The 26,187-nt window shown below is 40.0% G+C and overlaps 1 protein-coding gene across 2 annotated transcripts in view; it reads left to right on the forward strand.

Annotated features, from left to right (window-relative positions):
* LOC131044912 (2-C-methyl-D-erythritol 4-phosphate cytidylyltransferase, chloroplastic) overlaps window positions 1–26,187 on the forward strand; it is a 306,767-nt gene that overhangs the window by 172,359 nt on the left and 108,221 nt on the right. For both annotated transcript variants that reach the window (XM_057978402.2, XM_057978395.2), the window contains exon 9: window positions 17,837–17,905. In XM_057978402.2, coding sequence (XP_057834385.1) covers window positions 17,837–17,905 — 69 coding nt within the window. The remainder of the gene's footprint in view (window positions 1–17,836; window positions 17,906–26,187) is intronic.

The raw sequence follows: 26,187 nt of genomic DNA on the forward strand, positions 1-26,187 counted from the left end.
TTCTCGGTTTTTCTCGCCCAAAAGTCTCTTGCTTTTGTCCCATGCCTCTCGAGTTGCTTGCTCGGCCTCTTAGGTCCCCTTCCATCCTCTCGGGTCCCCCTTCGGGCTCTTGGGTGTCCGTCCGGCCTCTCGGGTCCCCTGCGTGCTTCGCGTGGTAGGGTTTCAATTTGGGCCCATTGGTGGCAAGTCTATTTTCAATGGCCATCGGAAGACCTGGAACCACAAATTCTATAGGGACCACGACCTCCTTCCTGTACATAAGAAGAAGAAGGATAATAAAGATTTTGAAGACTGCGGTCTTCCATACAGGGTTCCAATCGTTGCCGACACTCTTCGGATTATTTATGCCGCTAGGGTTTGGGGCGTCTCCCTTCCAATATTCTCTGTATTCCGGCAGGTACACCTCTGTTGGTTGCTCTGGTTCCTCTACTTTGAGCCTGTAGCTTTGGAACATTTCGTAATCCTCCATTTGCCAGTGGAAGAGCCCGTTAAGTGAGCATACCTCATCTTCAGAACATCCCTCCAATTCGAGCACCCCTTCACTGTTCGGCTCCATCGCGTTCTTGCCCTTTCTTTCATCGGGACCCCCTTCCCTTTTATTAGAGTCCTCTGAGTCTGAGTCTGAAGAGGCGAGCTCTTCGTCGACATCTTGGGTGTGTAGGTCAATGGTATATTTCCGCCCTCCCTTCTCCATGGAAAGTGTATTTTTCTTCCAGTTGTGGTTTACCCTCGCGTTGATCAACCACGCTCTCCCCAAGATGGCGTCATAGCCTTTCTTCTTTGAGGGAATAACCACAAAATCTAACAAGAATGGTTGCGTACCAATCGTCACTTGCTGGGCCATCAACAAGCCGAGTGGCTTAATGCCGTGTTGGTCCGCTCCCACCAGGTTGAATGTGGGTGGCCATAGGGTGGGCTTCCCCAGCCGCTTCCATGTTTCTTCTGGTAGTACATTCACCCCAGATCCACCATCCACAATGGTGTCCTTCAGAATGGTCCCACGGATACCCATTTCTACCACAGCTGGGTGTCTACCACTGCTCAAGGCTAGTAACATCGGGTCAGTCGAAGGGCTGACGGAAACCTCCACCTGTGGTGTACTCTTCAAAGCGGTGGCGGGAACCCCTACTTGTGGTGCACTCGACAATGCGGTGGCGGGAACCCGTACCTGTGGTGCACTCGACGATGCGGTGGCGGGAACCCCTACCTGTGGTGCACTCGACGCTGTGGTGCTTTGCACATTGGTGAGGATGGCAATCCTCAATTGTGGCATAGAGTCTAGAAGGTCTTTTACCTTTATCGGCACCTCCATCTGCAAGATTTGCCCAATGATGTTATTTTCCGCTTCCGTACGGGATGATGTACTCGCCACCTCGTTGTCCCGTCGTTCGGTCGTCATCTCACGTTCAATATTGGCCTTTGGCTCCCGTAATCTCTCCTTCTCCGTACGGGGGTCGGGATAAGTGGCTTTTTTCGTCTGGGCGCGGGTGATCGCCAGTACTTCTATCTCACGAGTCTTCTCAGCCTTTTCAATGTTGAGGAGATTAACCCCTGCCTGCGGGCAATTTGCGTTCTCATGGTCGCCTGGCCCACACCAACGGCAGAGGTGCTGAGGGGTGGCTTCCTTCGTGCAATCACGGGCGAAGTGCTCCCACTGATTACAGGCCCTACATTGGATAATTGGCCGGCCCTTGGCGTCATACTGGATACGGCTTCCGTTATTGTTATTGTTGCTATTCCTTCCGCCGCCGCGTCTGTTGTCCCAGTATCCTCCAGATGATACCATTGTGTTAGTATGTTGGCCAATACCCGCTGGTGCGGATGTTGTGGCCTGCTCCGTGAACAGCACCTGGTTCATTTGCGTACCTCGGGTTTTCATATTGTATGGGCACTCCTTGGTGGAGTGTCCCATCACTTGGCAAATCTCACAGAATGCCTTCTTTTGGCAAGTACCCTTTGTGTGCCCTTCCTCTTTGCACTCAGTGCACCATATGTCCCCTTCGTTCCGACCAGTGCTTCTCATTATTTTGAATTCCTTTCTCATTTGCTCCATGTCTTTCTGGAGCGCTTGCACCCGTTTGCCAGCCTCGTCGTCACTGCTGCTTTCCTTTGAAGAGTCATCGTCCTCGGATGAGGATTTATTACTTTTCTTCTTCTTTGATGTTTTGTGTTCGCTCTCCAGGTCCATCGCCCTATTATAAGCGTCATCATATGACGTCGGGGGTACAATTTTCATCTTCCTCCGTAGGGAGGATTTCAACCCTTCAACGAACCATCGTTTCTTCAATCCATCTGCGGGTTGGCTTTCCATTTTACCCAAGAGTTCTTTCAGCCTCCGATTGTATGCCCGTACTGTCTCCCTGGTACCTTGTTTGGTTCTTTATATCTCCGTTACAATTTCATTGTCATCACGGAGCAACTGAAACTCCCCCGTGAATTCCTTCTGTAGATTGGCCCATGTGGCCGCTTTTTGCTTGTCCACATCGGAGTACCAATCTATGGCAACTCCTCGTAACGTGGCTGGGAATTGCTGTACCCAGTCATCCTGGTGTGTTACTCTGTTGGCGGACCAAATGGTTTCACATGTACGGCAATGCCGTAAGGGGTCTTCCTTGCCCTCCCCTGTGAACTTTGGCAATTTTTGTTTACTCGCCATCCCACCGCTGGGTCTTGCTCCTCTAATTCCTTGTGTACTTGTACCTGGCGATCCTCCGCCTCCTGCAACTGAACCTCCACTCGTGGGTCCTCCGGAAAAAGTTGCTGACACCGAACCAACCAAATTGCCTCCCGTACGGTACCCTTGTGCTCCCTCGGCACCTTCGGTACCTTCGGTCGTACCGTCACCTTCCGGTGTCTCCCTCCGGTTGGTTGTCTCCCTTCGGTTGTCCTCTGAAATGGACAAATTCTTTAGCAAGTCTCTGGTAGCGTCGATCAGGTTTAGACTTCGCCTTGTTTGTTCCACCAACTCTTCGCGGCTTCTTACCCTACGGTGGTATTCTGGCGAACTGTAGAGTTCTCCTTCGGCACCCTCCGTGACTCCTTCTGGCAGCCCTACAACAGTGTAGACAGTGTAGTTCTCTCCATCTAAATCTGCCTCCGCAACCTCCGTGACACCTCCTGGGTTCCCTTCGGGCAACCCCTCAGCCGGTCGTCCCTCGGCAAGCTGCCTTAGCCTACGCCTTCGTTCTATCTACTGTCTGAGATTCAATGCGGTTTGTGCCACTTCCCATTCGTCACTCTGTATCTTTTTATTTTTGTCCTTATTTAGTCTATTGGGCACAAGTCAAAGGTTCAATTTCCTCCTTGCCTGGCGCCATCTCGTTCCGTTTCCCGTCGGCTGTTCTCTTTGTAGTGTTGCAGGATTTGTTGTCGTCGCTCTTCCTGGGCAATCTCCTCCAGGTGGGCCTGCTGTGCCAGCGATGCCTGTGCAAGCAGCCGGGGGAGGTGGTTCATTAACCGGTTTACTGCCGGGCTAACCTCCAGCGCTGTCCACACGGCACTTGGTGGGATTTCTGCCTCCGCCGCTTCTCGTCGAACGTATGTCTGAATGGCTACTTGGAGCAAAATCGAGAATTCTCGCGTTGCTGTGTCTTCTCCGGTGTACAGTTCGGTCTGCGCGTCGTTGGCCTCCGGGTTTACCTCACCAACGGGTAGGCCCATTGTGTCTGTGCGCCATCCGTGTCTTCCCTTCCCGAGTTCGTCTAGGCAGCGGCGCCAAATGTTTGTCCTCTTGGGTAAACGGTTAAATGCAGAAAGTAAATGCACAGAACATAATGGAAATATATTAAATAACCAGCCTTTGTATTAATTCCACAGTCCATGTACAATAAGTGCTTATAACATTACATCTGACATGACTAACATGCTCCCACTTCGAAGAAAAGGTACACAATATATAATACCCGAAGGGGTACGACAACCGTTGCGACTCCAACTACCTACCCGTCGGCTAACTAACTGACCGCCGTAACTCATTATTACCGACGACAACATAAACATAATATAACAACATAACATAATGATTATTCCCGTCAACAAGTTTTTCAAGCAAGATAAGTAGAATGGTATTCAAGACTTCTAATGTACAAATGAAAGACTGCTGAGTAAGACAAAGAGTACATGTGAGAAAGAAGATTCAAGCAGTGTATTTTCATTTATGTTCCGTTTCAGACATTAAGGTATAACTGTAATGGTTTTGCAGTTCTTGGTTTGTGATAGACATTTTTATAACAGCATATTCAATGTTCATTAGTGATATTTTAATAGTGACAGCATGATGTTGATGTGGCTAAAGTCAGATTATCAACTCTTTCGAGTCAACACAGAATAGAATTTTGTGGCAATCCCATTCTCTCTTGCATAAGGAAGCTTCTAGTGCTACTGAAACGATCACTGGAAAGCAACCTCAAGGTTCATGTTTGTCGGGTCTTGACTTTGGAATGGCTTAGAGGTCAACGCGTCTTTCTGGTAGACATGAGGGGACTTACGTTAATGGATAGGACAGGCTTGAAGGTTCTATAAGATGTAAAGTTATTTCAATTTCAATTAAAGAACAAGTTATGAACTATGAATGCTATATATGGATATGAGGAATTATGTCAATGTCTAATAATTCTGATTTTTATCTGCAGGTCTGAAGAGAGAGATCATTTAATATTTTCTATGTCTTCTCCAAATGAATTCAATTGGCATATATATCATTTAGGCAACCGGTCAATTGGTGTATTGACTGGTCATGTCTTTTTAGGCATGACCGATCAATGCACCCATTGATCGGTGCCTTTACAATTATACCATTAACACAATGCTGATTATCGGTTCAAAAACCCCCGATAGCATATTGTAATATCATAATATAATGACTGATCAATATAATGAATCGGTTCATATAAACACTGATGATTCAAAGTGCACGATGTATATAATCCAACCGGTGCATTTGTTAACCAATGTTAATGCCAAATGAAGCGGTGTATTCATTAAACCCGTTAACAAATATGCCCGATATAATTAAGCCTGATAACAGATGTGAATCGGTGCCAATGTTTATGCACTCGATAGCAAGTATGTATCGGCGAATTTAACCCGATAACTTATAGCATTTAATATGCTATCGGGTTAATACCTCGATAGCATATTAATGCCAATTAACAATTGACATTAATATGCTATCGGGTTGTTTAGCCCGATAGCATAATGATAAGCAATGTTTGTACAATCTGATAATCATATGCAATATAAATCAGACATGAAGCATGTCGATAAATAACAGAACAAGGAAGGTTAGGAAGATCTTATCTTGCATAAGCTACCATGCATTAACATAAGACACCCCTAAAACTCCACAAGTTTGTTTTCATCAGATTATCATTGAACATGATGCTGTTTACCTCAACTTCAAATTATATAAAATGGGAAAAAAAAAAGAGACCGAGGAAGAGATACTAAATATTCTATCTAAAATAGTGCATATGGGCAAATACACGGAGATCCTAAAGTTACCATATTCTGCCTCGCCAGTTGAACACAATTAAGCAGAATTTGGTGCAATCTTCAAAGGAAAGTCAGATTTTTGAACTCTTAAACACTAATACTGAATCTAAAATATGCATTCATATAAGCGTTAACAACTGAACTAAATACATGAATATGTTCAGATTAACCATGCAGGGGGATTGGCAATCAGTCAATCCTTAATGGTATGAACTTAAAATTTCTATCAAATATTTTCCCAAGTACACTATTTTTAAATAAAATGCGTTACAAAAATTTAAATGAGTAAGAAAGAACCATGCACTCACAGGAAGCATGTACAATTTGAGATTCCATTAAACTTGTAAATATTTTTGCCGAGTTTTTGCAACAATTCTGGATCTTACAAAACAAGGGAAAACCACTCCCTTTAAATAGAGTTTCGAAAATGGGATGAATGGCAAGGATTAGAACCAAAGAAATGGCCCAGATTCATCCATAAAACATGGCTACCCATGCCTAGTTAATAAGGAACATACCTCCCAACTAACTAACCAACTACCAACCATATAGCTGTCTCTCAAAAAGTGCAATGCACGGAACTCAAAAACTGAAATTGCACCTTAGTAGTTGGGGAGAGATAACTAACTTTGGGAATGCACTTTTTATCAGCCCAAAGAAGATATTTCCCCCTTTTACAATAAAAAATCATTTTCTCCATCTAGGTACTTTTTCCAAATATCTTGGCTTGCAGCTCACTCTACGTGAACATGCTCTTGAAACTTAACGCAGACGACCCTTATCTTGTCGATAGGAGGCATAGGTGGGTGGTGCATCCGGAAGCTGGTATCCATGTAAAGATCATCTACCTCTCTAACTTGCTGGATCCAATCAACCCCGTTGGTCTTATAATCCTGGAAGGCTACGTGGAATTTGCTGGCGCATTTTAAGTCATGTGTAGTGTATGCAGCCCCTTCCTTCTTCTATTGGCTCTTCGAGAGCAGTTTGAATTCATTACAGTCCATATTTGGCCTCCATTCACCAACTAGCTTTTTTAGGAGATCCGCATAGTCATTCCCAATACGGAGCAAAATTGCCTCACTATCCTCCCATCCTTCATTAATGATGTCTATGATGTCACTCTTCATTGTTAAGGCTTGGAACCAACCCTCAAAAGTATTGAAATCATGTGGCTCGAAGATCTGTTGCTTATTTGGAATCAATGGGTGAGTCCAAAATAAGGTCTTCATGATTGTAAACATCTTCTTAATTGTTGCTCGTGTTCCTTCAATGTTGCTGCTTAGGGCCTTGACCGTTTGGAAGGTCCCCTTTGCATCCCGCTCACAGTAGACCAAATCACTAATCTCCTTGTTTCCTGCCCTTGTAATATCCTCCATCCATTCCCTGGTTGCCTTGGTGGTGTCTCAAACACACTCAAATTCTGCAGTTGTTTTTTGTGCCATCTCTAGAGGAGGGACATAAGCCTCATTAACGTGCTGCAACGGCTTCAATAAGTGATCTATGTAATTTTCAGCCTGTAGTGCATGAGCCTTGTACATTTCTCTTTCGACAACCATCCTTTCCACTTGGCTCAATATGGTGTCCATGGAATCCTTGAATTCGTCCACCTCCTGACTTTTAGTTGCCTTTCCCATTGGGATAGACATCACATTGTAATCAGCCAAGCCTATCTCTTCTGCGGATTTGGCTTCGGGTGGAGCAGCAATATGCACTGTTCGGTTCTTCCTTTGGGCATCTTTAGTCACCTTGGAGTATGCCCTTGGTTTCTTTTTCCCTTTAGTCTGAGGCTCTCCTATTCGATAGAATAGGTCATCTAGGCTTATAAGTGGCCTCACAATGGCTTTCCTTTGGGCGCAGGCTTGTAACCATGCATGAGGGATAGTCTGTCTTGAAGTGACCATTAACTTCCTTCCCTGCTCTCTTGATGCTTCAGTAGATCCACTATCTACCCGCGGTTGATCAGTAATGGATAAAGGTTGATTTGGCTTTGTATCCTGATCTTTGCCTACAACCGAGTTCTCTCCAACCTCACTTAGCAATTGTTGAGTGACCTCAAGTACTTGCTGTTCTTCACTTCCATGGAGATCTTCATTTTTGTTTTCCTCATCCCTTTTAGTGACATCATCATCTTCATCAGTTGCCTTCTCTGTTTTTTCCTATTCAGCATCTTGCCTGCCATCCTCATCATTGGGCTATATTTCTCCTTCGTCAATCTGGTGTTCAGGTCCATACAGATCAATAATTTGTATCTCGGTCTCTTGCACAGTAGGCCCTTGCGAATCAATTGCATTAATGACAACCGAATCAAGTTGTTGCATGGGAGTGGTAGGTTGATGCTCTAGTTCAATCACGTCCTCTGTTGGGTTGGGATCTTTTGGCAAAGTGGCAGCAAACGACCTCCTTACTGGTATCTTTTCCCATGCAAGAGCTTCAGGTGACTGGCTGCGAGGGGGTCTCTTTTCCTTAAACCAACTTTCATTCATCTTCCGTTTACACCTATTGGGATTGGTGTCATACACTGCCTGAGCCTCTTATATTGCCACCACAATTGCATCATCGTGGAATGGGATGTCGAAGGCCTCTCCAATGGGCTATGAGGTAAAATCAGCCATTACTGTCCTGTTTGCAAGTACCACCCTGGTGTCCGACTGATAGTGCTTGGAGCTTTCTACCACAAGCTCATAATTTTGGATAGCTTGTGGGAAACCTACTGCTTGTGCAATTCCACTTTCCACCATCCTCTTTGTTTTCCCGTAGGCATTAGCAACATATACCTTGTCTCTGAAATGTTGAATATCAACATGTTCAACGTTAATGTCGCCTACATTCTCCCAGTTTCTTTGGACCTTTGATTCCCGTATCACTCCTCGATATCAGTACTTCATTTTCTCTAACTTGTGAAGGTTGTCAAGTTTGGGTGCCTAGGATGTCCCTGGTGTGTTAGGTGCCTTAGAGGATTCGGTCACCTTGGGAGGCATTTACCTTGCACGCTAGGATGTAAACTACGAGGCAAACTCCAAATATAAAAGTGGTTAGCTGTGCCCAACAACGATGTTAGTAATTAAAATAACCAGTATTATGATAAAACAACATTATGGTGAGTTTTCAAAAGTTGTAACTTGTTCTAGTTTCTTCAATTTTGTTTTCTTGGTTGGAAATTTTGATTTTGGCGTGGTTTAAATTCAAAAGCTTTGAAATTTCACTGATTTGGCCGTATTTGCAGTTTGAGCATTATCTAAGTTTTAACTTTGTTTAAATACCGGGAGATTTTTGGTATTTTAAGGGGCTTTTGGAATATTGTTTTGAAGTTTTCACTTTGGCCGCCATCCTCAAAATTCTCCTGGGCAAAATTTTCAAAGTTTGATCTAAGCTCTGTGTACACCTATGCCGTCTAGGGTTTGATCTTTGAATAAAAATTTGTAAAGAAAATTGCACACGCACCCTAGGTTCGAATAAAGATGGCATTCATCATTAATATTTTTCATCAAAATTTCAATGAATTGTTGCACCTGAAATTTCGAAAAAAGTTGCCTGTTGAAGGTGCCTTAGCCGGGAAAATTTTTGTTTTCTGCAAGGTGAACACCCTGTCTCAGCAGGTGATATGGAATAAACCGCCTGTGCACTCCCAAAACTATGCTTCCATTGTTTAGGGGAAAAAATGGGCGATTGCAAGCCAAAACATGAGAAAGAAATATCTAAAACCCTACGACTTGCCAATATCGGGCCCTCTTTCCTTCTCGTTTCACTTATTCCTTAACTTGCCTTTTGTGTTTGAAGGGCAGAGTTTGGCGATTCAAGGGAGATTTGTGAAATGAAAATATTAAGTTTATAGGCATGATCGACGGGCCCCATCTCTACTTCGCCCTTCCTTAGAACTTGCGTTTGGGAACAATTTCGGTTTTGAGAGGCAGAACATTGAACTTCATCTTAAAACGCCCTTTCTTTGTATTTCTCATTTGCAATTAAGGGGCAAAGTTCAGACTGAGAGGCAAAAGTGTGAACTTTACTTTAAAGCGCCCCCTTTTCTATTATTTATCACTTTGCCTTCCTAGGAGAAAATTCAGCTTTTCAAGACAAAAACGTGGACTTTTACTTTAGAACATTCACTTAGAGTTCTCTCCCTTTGCAGTCCTTTCGAACTTGACTTGTTGCATCTTAAAGGGGAATGTTGGGGGATTCTAAGTAAAAACGCAAAGCAGGGGACTTTTTTTATAAAACATCTTTCCTTCTCATTTCTAAAAACTGCCACTTAGTCATTTAAAGGGAAAACTTCGGCGATTTTAGGGAAAACCGCAAAAAGCGATTATAGTGTAGAGTTTGCAATTTCACCAAAATCCCCTGAATTTTATTTTATTTTGCCATCCACTTAACTTAGCGCTCCCTTTTGAAGGGGAAAAACTCGGCATTTTGAGGGGAAAGTGTCACTTAAAGGGAAAACTTCGGCTTTGAGAGGTGGTGTTTGTTTTATCGTCTACCGAACATTAGAATAAAATATCCAAAGACACTCTATCCTCTCTTGAAAAATCACCGCTTATGCTAATATCATATGGCGATTCCAAGGTTTCTTTTGTCAGGCCTTGATATTGGGATAAGCTCAATGGGTGTTGTGATATGCTGGTAATACACAAAGGGACTTACGCTTGGCATGTTCAATTCACAATGGAGGTTTAGACAATGAAGCTCTATCATCTGGGACTTGGATCATGGACTTCAAGAAAATTGAAAAGGAGATAAGGGTTCAGAAATCCTAACCTATTCCTAAGAATTCGAGAGATGGCATTGACTAGGTGACTTCAATAACAACACTTTGCTTCACCACGCTTAGGACAACTACACAAAGTGAGTGCGATCTTCAAGGGATGTGCTTATGATTTTCATACTTATATAATACCAATAGTTGAACAATATTACTCAAAGTAGAGTTAAACCTCCACAATATAAGCTCAGACTAACTTCACACAATGAACAAATTTCATCTGTTCATCAAAAGTATGAGTGGAAATTTACCATAAATCAATACTTATCAAATCTTGCATTCTTCTAACATACATGAAATGAAATCTAAACAATGATGAGGGATAAGAACCATGCAAATTCCAAAATAAAAGAGGTAATCAGCATCAATTCGAACAATGCATTACTTATTACTTTGGCAATCATACACAACAATTACTTATCTCAACATGCTTTGCAACATGCTCCCATGATTTACAAATGAGGGCTTGAGCTCAATTTATACGCTCCCCAATTACAATTCAATGGCTAGGATTGATTTTTAATCAACGGTCGAGATTACAAAATAAAACTCTAATTAGGGTTTGTTACAACTAACTACCCCTCGACCAATGATAAAATTACATTTGAGGGCACTTGTCCTTCTTGCTAAATATAAACCAATAATAAAATAGAAGGTTGTTACATTTGTGAAGTGTGCCTTCTAGAAGCTTCTGGATAATTCAGGTTCATTGAACTTGAAGATGTTGACTTGGAACAATCTAACTGTTGAGTGTCCTCCTTGAATTCTCCAATTTGTGCCGAAAAACTGCCTACGTATGGAAATTTGTTTGGAATAGTTCTCTTGCCATTATCTGATCTTGATTGCGAGCTTGTCTTTAATTCTTCAGGAGATGAAATCCTTCAAGAAATTTGGAATTTTCGCCAAGCCTGAGGAATTTTCTTGATGCCTTGAAACTATTTCAAGCATCTTGAATTTGGAGAAGAATGCCATTGTGCCTACGCCACAATGAAGGAAATTGGAACTTTTTTCTGTGAAGTATTTCCCATACTTAGCCAAATTTTGGCTAGTCAATTTTATTTTGTGGCACCTTTATGTGGATCCTTCCTAGCCAAGATTTTGACCATTTCTATGCTCGGACACACTTCGCCTGTGGATTTGCTTACACTTCTGAATCTGGCTTGTGCTAAATAGAACAAACTCCGCCCTTGGACAAGGATTTTATTCATCTTCTCCTTACTTTCCCTCTTTATTCTTCTTCTTTCTTCCGGTTTCTCTTCCAACACTTAGTCAAAAATTAGTTCTTTTGGTTGTGGAAAATGCTATACTTAGCCATTTTTTATGTGTCAAACTTTTATTTTTCAGCCCATTCATTTGTTTGACCCTTGATTTGATGTGCTACTTTGTTAATTTTTTTTTTTTAGCCATTTTTGTGTCTTTGGCACCATGAGTTGATTGTCTTCATGTCTTATCCTTGAGCACATAGGCAAATTTTCATGTCTTGCGTAGGCATCTTCACATATTCCATTTATGCCTAGTCAAATTGGAATGTTTATGTCTATCCTTCTTGGCAAACTTTGTATAATTTACCTTACCAACTTGTATTTTCTTCTAACCTTGTCCAAAGATCTCTTTTCTTTTCTCTTTCAACCTTGTCTTCATGGCAAATTTGGAGTCTTTTATGCCAAGTCGGACTCGGCCAATGTTTTGCCAACTTCAACTTGCCTAAGTTGGACTTTGCCATCTTTTAATTCTTTCTTGCCAAAACCTTTTTCTTTTCTTCTTGGGCGGACTTGGAGGAAGCCTTGCCATATCTCTTTCTCCTAACCATTTCTTTTTCTTTGGCAGACTTGGAAGATGTTTGGTCATGTGCTCATGCTTTATTTGTTTTTCCAATGTTTTCTTTCTTTTGTGCCGAACTTTGAAGTGCTTTATCCATCCTAACCCATGGGTGGAGTTTACTTGACCTTAGGATTTTCCCCTTGACTGCAGATCAGAGTTTGATGTTCATTTGCCAACCTTTTTGTGCATGGGCGGGGTTTGAAGAAGCTTAGACATTGTCTTCTTATGCTTGGCAGACTTTGAAAGTCTCTTGCCAACTTTGTTTGCTTTATCCTTTGCCACTTTGGCGGACTTGGACAATCTCTTTCCAAACTTGCCTTGCTTTTGGAGGGCGGACTTGGACAGCCTTATGCCAAGTTTGGGCGGGGTTCAAGAGTCTCATGCCAAACTTGGCTTAGCATTGGACAATCATTTCCTTGGCGGACTTCACATGTGCCTTGACATGTTTGTTCTGCTTAACCTCAAGTAGGAGTTTGTTTACTCTTGCCATGAGTTTCTGAACTGAAGGTAGGAGTTTAGCATGTGTCGGACAACTTGTTTGTGCATGAGGCGGACTTTGAAGAGTCTTAGCCATCTTAGACAAGGTGAACCTTGGTGTGTCTTGGACATGCTGCCTTTGCCATCCTTCTTGACCTTGGCGGACTTGGAAGTTTGTGTGCCATTCTTGAATGCGCTTAGGCTTTGACATGATTCCAAGCTGATCAAACCTTGTTCCCTTACCATGGGCGAATTTTAACTTGGACAGCCATGTGCCATCTTCCATGCTTCTAGACAAGACGTACTTCAACCTTTGTCTCCCTTAACCTGCAAAAACACATGAAAATTCCATATTATTTTCAGATTTTAATTCTGATTTTTAATCCTCTTTTCTGAAAATTTCACTTTCAGCCTGTCAAAAGGTTAAGTTTCTGCGAAAAAAGAGGACTGAAAGTGAAGGATTTGGTCAAGAAATTGATAAAATCGAGAGAAATAAGACAGAAAGGTAAGAAAATTCAGTCGGATTGAATCTTTGAATGACTGAAATTTACCTTCAACTCTAAAATTCTGTCTTAAAATCTTAAAAAAACACCTACTTCCTTGATTTAAACACTTGGAAGAATTTTATTCTGGAAAATTTCTCTTAAAAAATTCAAAATTCACAAATTTTTAGAGAAAACTTCTTCTCAATTGCTCTCCAAATTCTCAAACTGAATAACAAATTGTGAAAGTGAATGGTTAAACATAAAGAGATTTTAGGATTTTTTTATCTTAGAAGTAGTTGTTGTTGTTGTTTTTTTTTTTTTTCTTAATTGGTGTTTTTAATTATTTAATTTTTTTTTGTGTTATTTTTGTTTCAAGTCTTTCCAAAATGGAAAGTTTATTTTCCTCTCAAAATTTCACCCTTTGCCAAAAAAGCAAATTGGCAAAGAATATTCTAGAATTTTCCAAAATTCTTGAATTTCTTGAATTTTTTTTTTTTTAAATTTCTGTGTGGAATTTTCTCTTGAAAATAATTTTTATAGTTTTGGAAAATAATTTAAAATTTTTATGTGACAAATTAATTTTCCAACTTGCTTTACACTTCCATGCCTTAGTTTATTTTTTATTTTTTTTCTTCCAACATGGTCTAACCTCAAGTAGGAGTTTAACTAACTCTTGCCAAGAGTTAATTAACCATTGGTAGGAGTTTACCAAGTATCGGATATTTTAGCTTGATCATGAGGCGGATCTTGATTATGCTTGACATTCTTGGGCGGACTTGATTGATCATCTGCCATTTCACTTGTTTGACTCTAAGCCTTGGCGGACTTGATTGATCATCTGCCATTTTCATTTCTTCAACTTAGGCAAAATTTTTAATGTGTCATCTCCCACTGTTATCTTCATACTTGATCAGCAGTTCATTTGGAACGAAATCCTGATTAGGGTTTCAACTTTGCTTTTTGCAGTTGGAGACCTAATTTTTGAAATTTGAGAAAATGGGCACTGATCATATGGCTGATCTTATGGAACAAAACCTTAATTAGGGTTTGCATTTTGCATTTTTATCCTTAAAGACCCAATTTTCAAATTCTGAGAACATGGACAGTAATAATATGGCCTAAAGATCAAAACCCTAATCTCAGAAAAAAGCAAAAAAAAGCAAACCCTTTCTTTTTATACTCAGAGGCAAATTTCTCGAATCTGAAGACATGGGCAAGACTGAAATGACCTAAAGAACAAAACCCTAATCTTAGAAAAAGACAAAAATTTCGAAGCCCTGCTTTTTATACCTAGAGACAAGATTTTCAAATTCCGAGAACATGGGTAGAGATGAAATGACTTGAGGAACAAAACCCATATGCCACTTTCAAAAAAGCAGAAAAACAAAAAACTAAAATTTCTAAAAATAGCAAATTGTCAGAAATGACCCAAAGCAATTGCGATCCTCGTCCTTCAGACCTTCTAAGCACTTTGACAACATTCATACATGACTCTAGGCATGATTTCTCAACTTGGTTTGGGATGAATTCTTAAAAACTCTTAACTCCTTATTGTAAAAAGACTGATCATTAGCAATTGTGATGCTAAAGCAGAACCCTAAAAAGCAAAAAAAACAAGGGGTCCCCATTTGCAATGGGGCGATGTGTGAAATAGGTTACAACAAGAGGCAAAAGTGAAACTTCGACCCTTGACATTTTAACGCATTTCCCTTCATTACAATTTGTCATTTTGCCTTCTAAGGGGAAATTTTGGTTTCGAGAGGTAAAAATGAAATGCCTCATTGTAAATCCCCTTTAAAATCTTCATCTTTGAGTTGGTTTAATTCCCTTTGGGAAAAAGGTTTGCACTCAGAGGATAACATGCCAAAGGATATTTCTATATGTTATCCCTTTTATTTTTCCCTTTTGAAACTTGGTTAATGCTTGTAAGGGAAAAACTCGGTACTGCAAGGTAAGAGTGCAAAAATTGACTTTAAAACACCCTCATTTTTTTTATCGTTTTGCTTTGAATTTACCCATTACCACCATAAGGCCACTTTCAGGCATCTTGCCTATTTGAACTTGGACTTTGGCAAAAAACTCGAAATTTTCACTCTGAGCGATTCCTCCAGTCACTATGACATCCTCCAATCAGATTGATTCTTCCCCATCCTGCATCTAATTGTGCAAGCTAAACAAAACTTCTACCAAGGGCCTCGACAAGGTGAACAACGAAAGGGGGTCCTTGTCGGTGACGGGGAGTGTGGGTGAGGCACAACACATCGTTGATTCGATTTTCAGATTATTGATTGTGAAAATTGATAGTATTTTTGAGGAGTATCGTTTGCAGGTCTTTCTCTAGTTTCAGTACATCATTCTTCCAGATATACAAAGACATTGATTTTCAGTTTCGTCTATTTTGTTTTTAGTGTATCATTCTCGCAAATATATAAAGGCATTTGATATCCAGGCTGGTATCTTAGTTTTTCTATGCGTTTCTCTTCAGTCTATTCAAAGATGTATTGATGTTTCAGATTGTCAAAGTATATTTGTATATTTGATCCTTGAAGTGGCGATTAAACATATTTTGTAAGTGTATTGTTCCTGGAGTTGGTGCTCTAATGTTATTGAGTTGGTGCTCTAACGTTATTGAGTTGGTGCTCAAAGGTTTTGAAATGTGAGTTGGTGCTCTTAGAAAAGGGGTTTGGTGACTCCTAAGGGTTGGTGCCCTTAAACATTGTAATTGAAGTTTTAATTGTGAGGTGAGATTAGGACAGTAGATCCTAGCAGCATTTCTCACCGTGGTTTTCCCATCTTGGGTTTCCACATAATCTTTTGTGCATTGGTTTTTTTGTATGGTGTAACTTTCATCTTTCAGTTTGGTACTTTCATTTGAGAATTAAGTTTATAAGCTTTGAATAAGTTTTCCCAAAGAATTAATTGGATAAGAGTTTAAGTTTTATTTACTATTGATTCAACCCCCCCACCTCTCAGGAGTAAATCCGTGTTTTACACATCCACTTAGTAAATCCCAACCAATTGGCATCAAAAAAGGTAGAGGAGTTAGCTTACATGCATTCCAACTTGCACCTTCATTCACATAGGCAAAATGACTACAAGGGGCAAAAAAGTTGTGGAATATAGAGCTAGAGCTAGCTGACTTGGATGCTTTTGCTACCCAACAATCTTAGTTTTTTGAGGAGTTAGATAGCCAATATACTTTAAGTGCATGTCTAGTGGCTCTGCTTGTGGTTATTCTAGTCTACCAACACCATTTAATGTCACTAATCGTGATCATGTTGATCTCTATGAAGACCTATATGACATTGATTGCCAATTTTGAATAGTGAATATCTATTATACATTTGAGTTTTACAAATTGACATTAAAGTACCATTTGTTTTTAATTTTGCTCTTGGTTTTGTTTATTATATGTATGCTACATGGTATTCTAAACTTAATTCCTGATTTGAGGCTGCAAATATGTATGTATTTATGATTTTACCCCGAATTCTCCCCCATACGGGCATACCCAGACCTTAAACAGTAACTTAGATATATCATCGTGCAAACCAAGATTGACATATTGATAATATATAGATATTGAAATTTGTAATAAAGGTGCCCTATCCTTCATGTCAAGGACTTGTATATTGTTGCAATTTTCTACTATGGATATTAAACTAAATCTCATAAGCTATGTTTTAGACATGTTTGTCTCTCTTCCTCTCTTTTTATGATAGCTTAAACATGTTTATGGACGCTTTGTATAGTTGCATTAGATCTGTGATTCTGTTATAAAAGCCTTTTAGAATAGTCTTGGTTATGACACTTTTCTTGCATATTCTGAGTTCTGAGTGGTAAAGATGATAAAGTCTTCTTGATGCATAGTTTAAATTCCCACAAAGCCAATAGTTATGTCTTGTGGGAGGGAGAAGGTTGCTAAGGCCACTTTTTCTTTTTAAATTAGGTTACCAGCCTACGAGCCTAGATAGGCGAGACTGCTAGAGGACAATAGTCATACTTCCATTGACTGATGTACTCTGCTATTTTCATTTCTTGCCTGAAACTGGGGTTGTTAAGCTTGCATGGAAAAGAAAATTGTCTAGTTCCTCTCTCAATATTCCCTTTAAATGAAACAGATACTTAAGTTCATATATGGACTAGTTAAGTGCTTTACAAATAATGAAATGGATTAGGAACATTACTTTTACATGATTTTCATACAGTAGAAGAGTTGTTCTATATTGACAAAACTGAGTTATAAGTAGCCCATATCTGGTCAGAATCCCATGACATTGCACCTAAATGATGGTCTTAGCTTGTAAGACTCAAAATATCCACTTTATAAATTCCTCCTCTATATTTACGTAGATTTGCAACAATTTCCATAAAAATACGATTATGGAAAAGGCAGTTATAAATGCAGCAAGGAAAATATGTGGAGAAACATTGTAAAATTTGACAATAAATCTGTCCCATAAAATTTGATTTCATTATCAACAGAAGGTTGGGTGGTGTAACAAAAAGATATTCTACAATAGAAATTCCCATGCGCCCTTAGATGGAGTAAACATGTAGGTCAAAATGATGTGCTCTTCAATTTTCTTGGTTTTCTATAACAGATTACGCATAGGTCCTTTTGATTTCTCACTATTGGGTCAATTTGATACAAGACATTGCCATTGAGTACATCTTTAGATTTAAAATTAAATTTCAAAAATTATAAATAAATATGATCCAGTTACTCTTGAACTAGCCTTAGCTTTTAGAAGTAAAGCATCCTGGCATACATCTTAATATGTATATTTTTTTGGTTACGTAGGCAAATAATGATAGCTTTGTGGTAAAGACATTGGATCGGCAAACTTTATGGGAAATGCAAACACCCCAGGTATGCCATGCTGCCTAAGGCAATAATTTATTGGGATTGACCTTTTCAAAGAGAACAATATTTCTTTAGTATAGATGCAAATGTTCATGTTTTATATATTTCCATGATCGTTCCCTTCTTTGTCAATTGCAATTTTTTTGCAACTATTCATGTTGATTGTCATTTTTCTCTACATCAATCTACTCACAAAATTGTAGATATTTTAATTGACAAAAACACAGTTTACGTTATAAGTTTTGTTAAGAATATACTTGTTCTCATGGATTGTACTAATAAATTTCCTACATCAGAGTCTTATGCTATAAAGAACAAACAAACTAATATATTATTATTCAATAAATGCACTAAATTTTATATGCAAGTTCTATTTCGCACAGATACTTAGTTGAAATTTTCTATGAATGATGAATCAACAAGAATTTAATAAAATATTATTCTTACCCAGTGATGCTTTTCTTTGACATTGGATTTTTGGCGGGTCTCAAATGACAAAAGGTTGTCTAAGTTTCTTCGCAGGGAAGTAAATTGTTGAATTATGTCTTAAATTTTGTTGATTCTCATAACATTTTTCCCTTTCTCCCATACAAGTTGGGCTTAGTTGTCTTCTTCAAAATCTAACCTGCCCTATTAAGATTTTGAAACAATGTTTCACCAAGTTTCTATGATGGGGACAGCATGGGATGTGTTTTGGGGACAGATTTTTGAGGCTATTTTAGGGGACACCTATATTAAAAATAGGGAAATTTTTAAAAGATAGGGAACCTTTAAATACTCATATGATATTATTGATAAGGTATTCATCATATCCATCATAGACCCTTAAAACATAACATTAAAGTTGAATTGATAGTTTGCACGAGTCAAACAAATTAACAAAGTCAAATTTAACTGATTCTATAATTCATTGTCAATGGGCATATGATATATTAATATATTATATAAAATGGAAAAATACGACAAAATGCCCAAGTACTGCAAATTTCAACCAAAAAATGACAAAAAAATGGAAAGTACGTTGTCGCTAATTGACATTTGCCAACGCTACATCAAAATCAAAATCTAACTCTAAGTCAATACCACTATGAGGGGTTGCCTCATCTGGAACCCCAACCAATCCCTTTTGGGCCTCCTCATCAATTTTTGTGGTGTCTTTGGGATCAACATCCCATCATAAAACTGGAGTATGTCTACAGATTGAAGTCAGACAATTCGGACCTATAATCACTAAGGTTTACACCCTTGTTGAACTCTCAACTCAATAACCTAGTGAGACATGGGAAGACCTCTTAAAGTGTGGGCTTTGATAGTTAGAGGTCAACCTCCAGAGAGGGCTGGTTCACTTGCTACAATCCACCTAAACTGGACAGTGAACCTATTTCTGCTAGGGTGATGCACCAAACTGATTACAAACCTATACTACTGTTTTGGAGACACAACTAACCAATGATAATGCCAGCACAACTCAGAATTTTTGTATGCTCATGCGTCAATACTTCATAGGGAGGTCATGATATTTACTATCATAGAAGGAAAATGTAACATTTCTTCACAACTTTGACTGTTAATATCATCCACACAGCCTATATCCTGTACAAACACCTGCTGATAGTGAGATTCTTTAAAGGATTTTCATACAAATCACAAATAAAGTGCATCAATCATTTGATAACACACAATAAAAAAGCTTCTATGAAGGCAGAATAACTTATCTTTTATTGATTGAGAAGGTGTACATGTCTGAAAATTGAGTTACGATACTTAATCAGACCAAAAAGATCCTTGTTTCAGGTTACAACGCGTGGCTTGGACTGTAAGAACTAACTCAAAACATGAACCTAGGTGTACTATATCAAATGTTCAACCACTTTCTTTTGTTTAGGCATACATTTTGAACATAAAAGACAAGTGTTTTCTTAGTTGACTGAGTCCAACCTCATCCTTTAGGCACTAGAAAACTTATTCCCTTGTTTGACTCCACAAAAACTTCAAAGTGGCGTTGGGTGAACTGAATTTGGACCTTTGTCACATTCTCCTGCCTTGCCGGCTCCTTCAAAGGTTCCTTGAAAGTCATGCTTGAATGAGGATTCTTTGGTGTCTTGACTTTATTCAGCTGAGAAAGCTCCTAGATGCTTGTAGATAAGATAACTTTTGCTATAATCCCTCCATTTGTCTTCCAGGTCATCCAAACTTATAGGGCATGTGTAAAACAAGTTTGAAGATGGTTGAATGCCCTATGAGGGCATAGGAGAAGTTCTATACTGGGAATGACACATGTCACCACCATTAAGAACACCTTGCTTGTATCTTCATCTATATTTCTTTATCTCTCATTGTCAATTGTTTTCTTAACACTGCCATTTCATAACTTTACTGTGCCTTTCACTATACAGCCATGCCTTGGTCTATGACTGCGGTTTATCCTTCTTCGTACTCTTCTGTTTGACAGTTATTTCTTATAACAAAACTATGTTATCTTTTGGTTCGGACAGTCTTGTAGACCTTGTAACTTATCATTACTGTCAACTCTGAACACATATTTGTCATCTATGTGGCCATCAGGCATATATTTAGCATGTCTTCTTTGTCATTTTGCATGAAACCTTTCTATCGTCCACCATCAATCAGACGTTCTGTGGACCATCATATGACCTGACTTTCTTCATAGAACTCTCCATGATGACTATCATGTGTATGACTGTACTTTCACAAAACATGAAAATGTCAATGTATCCTGCTCCAAATAATTGTATATTCATGACCATCTATTTGAACAATCCCATTTATGAGCATATCTATTTATGATCTCTTATGGATGTCTTCTACGTCTGTTCATTTATTTCTCTAATCCATGATGTGTCTTCTGACTTCAAAGGGTTTTCTATAGCTTGGCATCTGCACAAGATATATATTTTCATGATTGCCTTCCCTCATGGCTTTATTGCCTTGTATCTATGAAAAACCTACTCATTATCTTCATGACACAATCCACGTATCTGTGACTGTCATAGAGCTCTGTATGCTTTGTCTGTACTGTCATTTAAATCTCTCATATTTAAAATTCACCTGGATAATGTTTCTGACAGTCTTCACTGTCATCATGAATTGTATGAGACACGTGAACTGCATTTAGGATCATGAAGACTGTCTCTCAAGATTGATGTATTGTGCTTCTGGAGTTTGAAATGCATACCGAGACCATTCTTTGGACCAGCCGGCTTCAAAAAACTCCAGCTGCAGTTTTAAAAGCCTGTTCCACCTTGCCTTCATGTATCATAGCAGCAGCAGCTGCATACATTATGCCTTTCCATATCTCCCTTGATTGTATTGCTGACATATCAACCTTCCCATCTGGTTGCATTCCATTAACTGCACCCAGTTTCCCAGTATAATGTCTAAGACTTCCACCTTGGGGAACACTAGAAAAAGCAGTTGTCTGTGCTTATCTTGTCCTCTCTGTGTTGCAAGAGCAGCAAATTTGAGAATTAACCAACTAAAATTACATCTCCTGAAGCAACTTGAATGGTAAAATCTATGCAGATTGTAATGTCCCCTCTTTCTTAGTGATCATTTAGGATGGTAGATTCACCTGGCATCCATCTCCATAGGTGAAATTCAGTGTTTGGAGATGACTGGCTAACCAACGAGGGCCTATACTTAGTCATTTTTTTGGCCTTGGTGAGCTATTAATGAAACTTTATAATAATAAAATATAAAGTTACTTTTTTCTATAACTAGAAACATTTATAAAGTAACTTTATAAGAAAGGGGTTATAGGAAGTTAATGAAGAATTAGAACATCACCCCTTGGGCGCCCATCTCTAGACATAAAACGTTATTTTAATGATGGCCTCACTCATAATTATTAAACCCTCAACTTGGGCGCCCATTTAGAGGAGGAATATTCTCTTGGAATCATGGAATTTTGTAGCTGTAACTTGGGCGTGGGAATTTGGGAAGAAAAGAGACTTCATGGGAAGATTTTGGCATCATTGTTATTCATTATTTTGGCAGCTTTCCTTATTCAGCAGGTCTGCAACGAAATTTGCAGGGTTCTGGAGTGGATTTGGAGACGAAAACCTCCATTTCTTGGTGAAAGGACGAAACCCCTCTCACTTCTCATCAATCTGATTTGCGTGGAATGCTTTGTTTGGGCCAAAAGGGGCTAGGAACCAGAAATTTATCAGCAACAGCAGCATCTAATCAGTCTGGAGTATAGATCGAAGCAGGAAGAAGACAAATTTCAGTGAAATTTATGCATTTTGGAGCCAGCCGTACCTTCTCCAGCTAAGCCGTACCATTTTCATTTGCCTGGAGCTTGTTAAAAATAATTGCAAGGGTTTTGACTCAGTAAATTGCATTAAAATTCATTGTTGGTGAATAGGATCAGCAAATAAGAAGTTATTTTGGAGAAATAAGGTCATATGTGATCAGCATATTCAATAATTTCATTCCTGGAGGGCCACGCCTGGAAAGGTGTCAGAATTCCATCTCGGTGTGAATAATCAGATAACACAGTATTTCCCGCACATACCAAGCATTCATGTAACAAAACAATTGTACATCACAGCATAAATGACAATGATACTAATTAGACCATAAAAGTTATATCTTTATTCCGGTGTCCAGAATTGTCCATACATAATCTCCCTGCTGAGGTTCCAACCAAACTATATAAAGACTCGATGGTTGGTCAAGTTGCCAATCGTCACCAACTCCCAACTACCCGACGGGAACCTCTTGGCAACAAACATAAACATAGCATAACACACTTATAAATATTATTCTTACTAACATACGTTATTTTACCCCTAACATTAACTCCCCCAAAAACGTAGTCGTCTTCCAGATGACTCAGACAAGAGAAAATGAATTATATAAAACATAGCTAAGACCGAGAAGAGGGAGGAGGCATCCCTGTAGTGGTCGCAGGAGGAGGTTGCTGTCTGGCCTGAAGTTTCAGGTTCTTTTCCGCCAGCACCTGCCGTTCCCGTACTTTCTTTACCATGTGAGTAGCTTCCAGTAGCTTTTTATCTTTCTGTTCCAACTATAAGGTGAGCTCTACCACTTGGGTTGCTAATGCCTCCAAGTCACCCGTACTAGTTTCTGCTGGTACCGTACTGGTTTTTGCCTCCAAGTCATCCGTACCAGTTTTTGTTGGTACCGTACTGGTTTTTGCTAGTACCGTACCAGTTCCTACTGGCACCGTACTAGTTCTTGTTGGCACTGTACCAATTCCTGTCGTACAAGTACATGTTGGCACCGTACCAGTTCCTGCCGGTATCGTACCAATTCTTGTTGTACCAGTTCATGTTGGTACTGTACTAGTACTTGATGGAGCCGTACCAGTACCTGTTGGAGCTACACTAGTACTTGCTAGTACCATACCAATTCTTGTTGTACATGTTCCTACCGATACCGTACCAGTACCAGTTGGAGCCGTACCAGTACTTGTTGGTGTTGTAAATTTCTGCCACAATTTCGTTGTCATCCCGTAGGAGTTTGAATTCTTCCTTGAAGGCCTTCCTCAGATTGCTCCAGGACGTTTTATGCCGAGCATCGAGGTTTGTGTACCAGTCAATAGCTATTCCTCGCAGAGTGGCTCGAAATGCCTTCACCCAGTAGTCCCGGTTGTCCTGGCCATTTGCTTCCCAGATGGTGACACATGTCTTGCAAGCCGTACCGGGTCCTCTGACCCGTCGCCCATGAATTTTGGGAGTTTCTGCTTCTCCGGGGTGTGTGCCATCGTTCTATTCTATACGGTTTTATGCAGTGCCTGAAAATGGCTATATGCCAGAAAGGTACTATGTGTCCGGGAGGTACCGTACGCTCCTGGTCTGGTCAGGCCCCTGCCAACCAGGCTTTGGTCACCTTCGCTTCTATAGTCCCTCCTTCCAAAGGTTTCCGGATCTGACCTTCCTATTTTGATGCCCTTTGACAAGGACAAATTTTTAATGCCAGACAATGTTGCTTCAAAAATAGTGGCGATTTCCTCGTGCAGGTCTCGTACCGCCTCCTCTCCTTGTTCGGAAAATTCCGAATGGGTGCTTTGTGATTCGGCTCTGGAGTCTTCTTCACTTGACGTCGAGTGTGGGGCCTGGTCGGTGAGATCTTCCTCCGTTACGTCTGGAAGTGGCAGGTTCCTGGCGACCTCGGCCAACTCCTTCCACGTACACAGTTTTTGCCTCTCCCGACTACGACTCCGACTCACACTTCGACTTCTGTTGTGTTTCTTCGGACTCCTCGAGTCGGCAACCTCTCCTAGTCACCGTCTCCTGTCGGCCTGTTCTTTTATGCAGAGAGATCTTCGTACAGTTCCCTCGTTTACTCCTTCAGTAGCAGTGGTACGTCTGTCTTTGTTTGGCCGTAGGGGCATCAAGTGCCAGAGGTACGGCGCCGATTGGCCTCCCTCTCCTCTTCCCCCATACGACTCCGTTCCTCGTACCGTTGGAGAGCTTGTTGCTACCGAAGTTCCTTTGCCGTTTCCTCCCTTTGGTTTTGGAGTGCAATCAAATTTCTGGCGAGTAACCTTGGAATAATCTCGAGTAGGTCAAAGACGGGGGTGCTGACGGTGAGTTCACCACGTACCGTGCCTTCCGAGACGGCTCTCTCCTGAGCCTCTCGCTGCATGTATTGCGTGATCGACACGTCCCGCAACTCCACCAAATCTGCCGTCAACTGATCCTCTCGTTCCTCTTCCGTGGTACTCTCTTCGTGCGTGTCGCTGTCCACGACAATTAATTGCTGATTAAACGGTCGGCCCATTAATTGCTTCTGCCTGCCGCCATAGTTATCTCTAGGTTCGTTCAGGCAACGGCGCCAAAATGTTATAATCAGATAACACAGTATTTCCCACACATACCAAGCATTCATGTAACAGAACAATTGTACATCACAGCATAAATGACAATGATACTAATTAGACCAGAAAAGTTATATCTTTATTCCAGTGTCCAAAATTGTCCATACATAATCTCCCTGCCGAGGTTCCAACCAAACAATATAAAGACCCGATGGTTGGTCAAGTTGCCAACCATCACCAACTACCCGACGGGAACCTCTCAGCGACAAACATAAACATAACATAACACACTTATAAATATTATTCTTACTAACATACGTTATTTTACCCCTAACAATTTCATTCTTGGAGGGCCACGCCTGGCAAGGTGTCAGAATTCCATCTCGGTTTGTATATTTCTTCATCAATTGTTTTTAGTAATTCATTCTAGGGTTAATAAAATCAATTGGAGCTGTCAGCACATTCAGGAAGCTCCTATTTCATCATATATTGAATTTCAGTCAAATAAGGAGGCTCAACCAGGCAGGTTGAGGACACTTGGCATGCAAATTTGCTCTTTAAGTGGAAATAAAAATTTATTCTGATATATTATATTGCTGTTGTAATTGGAAGTCTGATTTTAATTCTCAGTATTAGTTTAATTTCATTTTTGCATTTGCTTCCATCATGCATCATTCAAATACCGTAAAATACACATAAAAACCAAACTTAACACAATTAAAAACCATAATGACCCTTGCCAAGGCTTCTCAATGGTTTAGCTATTATCCTTTTTTTGTCACAGGTCTATCATGCTAGTGCTCTTATCAATAATAGTTATCATTGTCACTTTTAGGAAGACTGTTCTTCTTATCATTACTGACATCCACCTTTTTAGCCTTGCTGCTGTATGAACTGTCCATCTAGGTCTCTTCATTCAATCACTGTAACTTTTCATTCTTATGAGAGGTGAAGCTCTTTTCTTTGGATTAAAAATACCCTTCTTTTGCCAACACTTATCAAACCAATATTCATTGCACTCTGCCATTTGATTGTTAAGTATACACTGTTGTATCAAAAGAATCTGACCCAAATGTATTCTCGATGCTTGGAGGATCTAAAACATTGGTAATGGTATGCACAGCTCTAAAACTTCAACTTTTGTATACAATTCTTCTTGAACATGACATTAATTTCAGTTTTGGCTTCTCTGTACTTAAAACCAAATATAATTTCCAACACCAGTGATCCTGCTCAACTGATAGACATGTAGAGGACTAGACTGAGATCAACAAATGAATGGAACATTCTCAAGTTTAGTTTATGATGCCTCATCAACATAGCCTATGGCATACTTCTAAATTCTCTTCACCCTTATAATGCCTATTCAAACCCTCTTTGAAGACTCATGAATGCTTAAACGTTCCAAAAAAAGATGCATACCTGGCATTTGGGAAAGCAAACACGCAGGTCTACAAGTGAGAAGCTTTCTTCTCTTTTTCTG

Source organism: Cryptomeria japonica, chromosome 3, assembly GCF_030272615.1.
Source record: "Cryptomeria japonica chromosome 3, Sugi_1.0, whole genome shotgun sequence".
Classification (NCBI taxonomy): domain Eukaryota; kingdom Viridiplantae; phylum Streptophyta; class Pinopsida; order Cupressales; family Cupressaceae; genus Cryptomeria; species Cryptomeria japonica.